This window comes from Camelina sativa, chromosome 9, assembly GCF_000633955.1.
Source record: "Camelina sativa cultivar DH55 chromosome 9, Cs, whole genome shotgun sequence".
In the NCBI taxonomy this organism is placed as follows: domain Eukaryota; kingdom Viridiplantae; phylum Streptophyta; class Magnoliopsida; order Brassicales; family Brassicaceae; genus Camelina; species Camelina sativa.
Genome location: NC_025693.1, coordinates 5,481,008 through 5,486,081, shown reverse-complemented (window position 1 = coordinate 5,486,081; position 5,074 = coordinate 5,481,008). Strand labels below are relative to the sequence as shown.

The window sequence follows — 5,074 nt, the reverse complement described above, 5'->3', positions numbered from 1 at the left end:
GGTGGTAGGGGGTGGGGATGGTGGTGGAAGTGGGTGGAAGGAAATAGTAAGGACAAGGGTAATATAGTATATATTATAGTTTATATAGAGTATATTAGTTATACATGGTTAGAGTAGTTAGTGGGCTAATTATAATTTTTTTGTTGGTTATTGAGTGCAAATTCCCTTGAAATTATGCTCAAAATATAATCTTTACAGAATATATGAAACACATACTATGTAATAAAATATGTAGATATATTAATTATAAAAATCCCAATAAATTCATGTAAGTTGTATTTCTATTATCTATACAATGATTTTCATTCTTTTTTATTGTACATATAATTATTTATTTAAATTCAAAAAATATATCAATTTTTCGTTCTTTTATCTTTCTCTTTTTCTTCCTTTTTTTGAACAACATTTCGTTCTTTCATCTTTGTACATAATATTCTTAGAAAATAATTTGAAGTTGTAACGCCCTTAACTCCATAACCCAACTACTAGATCATCTTTGTCTACCTTAATCCAAAAATCTAAGAGACTACTCACTCATCATCATGAACACACAAAGCAATAAATTTGATCTTTGTGAGATCATGATTAGAGGAGAGTAGAAGAAAAATCTAAATGAGAAATAAAAAAATCAAACTTAAATACCGAAGATTCATATAATAGAGAAAAGTTTAGATACCTAAAAGAAGCATAAAAAAAAAGTATATAACATTCTTTAGAATAGGTTTAGTGTATTTATAAGAAAAACAAGATGAACTAAGTTGACCCGGGACAAACCGGGTCGGATCCGGTCAAGAAACATGGATCTTGGAGGAAAACAGCTCACATCAGGATAACAATATCAATGCAAATGGCTGATGTATTTGCGGATAAATTGGAGTCTTCAGGACAATCCACATAGACAGGGAGCTTATGTCGATGCAAATATCTGATCTATTTACGGATAAATTGGTGTCTTCAGGACAATCCACATCAGAGAGCTAATATCGATGCAAATACTCGATATGTCTTCTCTTCCTTCTCTTTTTACTCCTTCACCATTTTTCTTGATTCTTTTGTCACTTTAAAACTTGATTCACCTTTTTCATCCCCTTTTTGCTCCAAAGCTCTCTAAATCCTTCACTTTCTTGTACATCTCCATTCTAATACCTGAGGACAACAACTTGATGCATAATGTTGTAATGCCTGGATCCTGAAAAATATAAAATATTGGAGTTTATATCGTGTATTAGAGTCAATTTGGTCTAATTTCTGGTTGGTTTACTAGGCTAGTCAAGTTATTAATTAAACCAAAGGGTGGTTAATTAGTGTCGGTTTAGACAAACCTAGTTTAATCTAATTAAACCAAAAAGTCCTATTTTTTTCTTTATGAGGATGTCGCTCCTTCTCGTTTGTGATTGAAGTTGTTGGTCTGTGAGAAAGAGAGACCTCTTGATCGATTTGGTGTGAAGGAGGAGAAGGAGATCAACAAAGTTTTGTTTTAGAGAGAATAATAGGAAACAGAATTGTTAGGGTTTGGGAGAAGGAGGATTTAACTGCTGAAATCGTTTTCTAAGGTAATGATTTTTGGTACCTTTGTACCTAAGATTTTTTTGTAGATTCTCCTTTTTAGATAAGTGAATTTGGATTTAAACTCCGTGAGTTATTGCTAATATCGTGGGACACGTTTTCTTAGATGCGAGTTAGGACCATCGGGGATTGTAACTGAGATCGTGGTCTCGTCTAGTGTCTGATCGGCATGAGATTTTGTGGGAAGCTTCATGACATCGAGATCTAGCTTTTCACCGGAAGGATTTGATATTGAACGGTTTGTTTTTATTTTAGGGTTTCGTCTTTAAGATTGAAGGTTTCTATTATCTCTATCAGTTTTGTTTCAAGGTCATTTTGGTTGTGTGACTTGTTGTAGGGTGTTTCTGGGCTACTGTTGATGCAAGGAGAGTCTCTCCTGGTTGTATTTAATGTTAGAATCAGCTTGTTAAGGTAAATGCGTGACCATGAGCTTATCTAAGTGATTGGGTTGTATGACTCGTTTTGTGATGATATGTAGGTGTGGTGAATGTGTTACTAGTGTTCTATTTAATGACTGGTTTGTTATATTTTATTTGTGGTTGTACTCTTGATTTTCTTGTGTGTATAGCTCGTAGATGATAGGATCGCCTCACTGGGTATTTATGGTAATACTCACGCATCTCATTGTATTTGTGGTGCATGTAATGCATGTGTACCTTGGAATCATGGCGATGAGGAGGATTATGATCTAGGATCTCGGTTGTATTATTGATTACTAGGTGCCGGCCCACGCGACGCGTGGGTTGTGGTGTAGTGTTATTTTTTCTGATTATGTAATATATAGTTTTGAGATAAGGGAATGATGGAGTGGAGTATGAAGTTTAAATTTAAGTAATATAATTTCATATGTAGATATATTTTATAAATGTGACTATACGTTTAGCTTACTACACTATTATATAATATTATAAATGTGACTCCTCTTGTGCATATTAAGTTTAGCATTATGTGGGATGAATGAATGTTGAATTTTAGGATTGGAGTTATATTTATGTTTAATGGGTTTTTAATGCTTTTTGAAGTGAGATTATTTTTATTTAATTACTATATTTGTCTTGTGTTATTAGAAAGGTATTTGAAGAGTTATCTTCGAATTTTGTATTGACATATTGTTTTTTTGTAATTTTAAGCCCAACATGTAGACACAATATTTTGAATACAAAATATTTCTTTTTATGTGTCTTTTAAATTTTTTTTCGTTATATTATTTTATGTACTTCAGTTTGATGGATTTCATAGTAATTAGTTGAGTCACCTTGATGGAAATATTTAATTTGTAAAACATTTTATTTTTATTAATCATCTGATTTTCTTTAAATATTAAATAAGTATGTTTTCGTTCCTACAAATAGGACAACATATATTCTGGTTTAACCATGAAGTTAAGCAATGGAAATGAAACTTGTGATTGCAAGGCAAAATATTGATATTCCTTTCGCCTCTTAGGTTGTCTAGGCATATTATGCAGTCCTCTGTCTCATCAGTGGATGCTTGTGTTTGTGTCCTTGCTAAGTCATCTACCACCACTTCGTAATCCATTCTTGTAAAGGCATTTGTATTGGAATCTTCAATCCGCAGGATGACTTCAAAGGGTGGTGCTATTGTTTCCTCTGATAGGAATACTCCATCGACGAAATTGAGTGTTTGGTTGGTGATTGTATTTGCGGCCTTGTCGTGAAATGTGAGAAAATACTTAAGCAAGTCTTTGAGTCGTGAATTGGACTGGTCGTGGACTTCACGTGTGAAAAAAGGGAATGAGTAGTTGATATTGAACTGGTTTTGTAGTGGTCTGTTGATTTTGAGGCGGAGATGATTGATGGTACTTTGTATTGGGCGAAAGTGGTTTGAAAATCTGATATTTGCCATAGGATTCATTGTGTGGTTTTGTTGTTTCGGTTCTTTCTTGGTCTAGTTCTTTATATATATAATGTTCTCGGAGAGTATTCTTTATATTTTGCATTAATGGGTTTTTATTTTGTATTTTGTCATTTAGTAATAAGTTTCCGTTTTTTTTGGCTGGGGTTTTTACGTTGTGGTCATGTAGAGATATTATTGTACTATTTGAATTTTAGTTAAATTTGTATTTTAATGCTGCATGGTTTATGGAGATAACGTACATTGTTTTGTGTTTCGTATTTTCCTGTGTGTGGGCCTCAATTAGGCCTTCGTTTATATTTTTGTATACGGCACTTTATGTGTTTTTCCTGTTTGTCTGAGTTTTTATGGTCAACAAAGCCGGGACTTGTGTGTTTGGTCATTAATCAATTTTCGGGCTCTGTTGAAATAAGGTTGATGTTTTTTTCCTCCTGGGCCTATCCCGTGACGTTTTAATAGAGTTTCAAACAATAGGTACAGTACAGAATAACTTGAGCAAATGTTAAAGTTTCAATTTTATTGTAATCTGGGGAATTTGGTTTCTTAGCAAAGTACACAGAAAGTAAACGTGGTTTCAGTCCTATTCTGGAGACTTTGCAATTCCATGCCTTGTTTGCAGTTGTGATTTTGTTTGGTGGCCTGAAATGGGGTTCCGTTTCTTTTTTTGTTTACCTGTTACCACCAAAACTTCTTGATTTTAAATCGTGATGAATAACATATAATAAAGAGTATGCTAAAGTGTTGTTTGTTTTGGGGTTTTTAAAAAATTTAAAGAGAGGGATACAGCCTATTTCTTATTACGTACTTTTGCCTTTTGGTAGTGGCCAGGTCTTGTTTCGCATATGTGGCTAAATGTCTTCATGTCCTGCAATTAAAAATATATAAGTTTTGTAGAGGATGATATTTGTTCTGTCGGTAATATTGAAAAGAAGGCTTACTGTTTGTCCATGGTAGACCGTTGAAAATTTCTTTGTAGACTACATTACTGACTGTTGGTTTGGCATGAAGAGGCTTCATGTTGATGACCTTTAGCCCTTGGGCAGAGGTTACTCGTGAGAAGGCGACATACAGTTGCCCATGGCTAAAGACTGGATTCGGAAGATACAAAGCTACCTTTTTGAGGCTTTGACCTTGACTCTTGTTAATTGTCATGGCGTAGCATAAACGTATCGGGAATTGTCTTCTCCTTAGGGTGAATGGATAAATTGTGTCGGTGGGTGACAATATTATCCTTGGAATTATGACAGTCTTCCCAACATGAGTTCCGGTGAGTAGTTCTGCTTCAATGACGCGTTCTCCTAGCCTGGTGACAACCATTCTTGTTCCATTGCAGAGGCCTTCTTTTTGGTTAAGGTTCCGCAGAAGCATTACTGGTGCACCAACCTTTAAAGATAAGACATGATTCGGAAGACCAGAGAACTTAAGTGAATTCAGATACTCTGGGGGGTATATCCCATTCTCGTCCTCCATGTTGCTATCACCAATCGCAACAGAATCTGAGCTATAGTACTCTTTCACTTCACCTGGAATTTGGTCTAGCAAAAATTGATTTACCTCGTCTACAGCGTCATTTTTGGGAGTGAGAATTGCTCTTTCAGTTAAGTATTCTTGTTTGGTGTATGATGTTTGGAGA

The 5,074-nt window shown here is 34.6% G+C and overlaps 1 protein-coding gene across 1 annotated transcript; it reads right to left on the bottom strand.

Annotated features, from left to right (window-relative positions):
• LOC109126358 (ATP-dependent DNA helicase PIF1-like) lies at window positions 4,290–4,911 on the bottom strand. Its single transcript, XM_019229868.1, has 2 exons — window positions 4,380–4,911; window positions 4,290–4,306 (listed from the first exon to the last, which is right to left on the bottom strand). Exons 1-2 carry the CDS (start codon window positions 4,909–4,911, stop codon window positions 4,290–4,292), a joined length of 549 nt encoding a protein of 182 aa, XP_019085413.1.

Bases quoted from the DNA above. Each gene is read 5' to 3' on its own strand.
- LOC109126358 (XM_019229868.1), bottom strand. From the start codon at position 4,911: ATGGAGGACGAGAATGGGATATACCCCCCAGAGTATCTGAATTCACTT.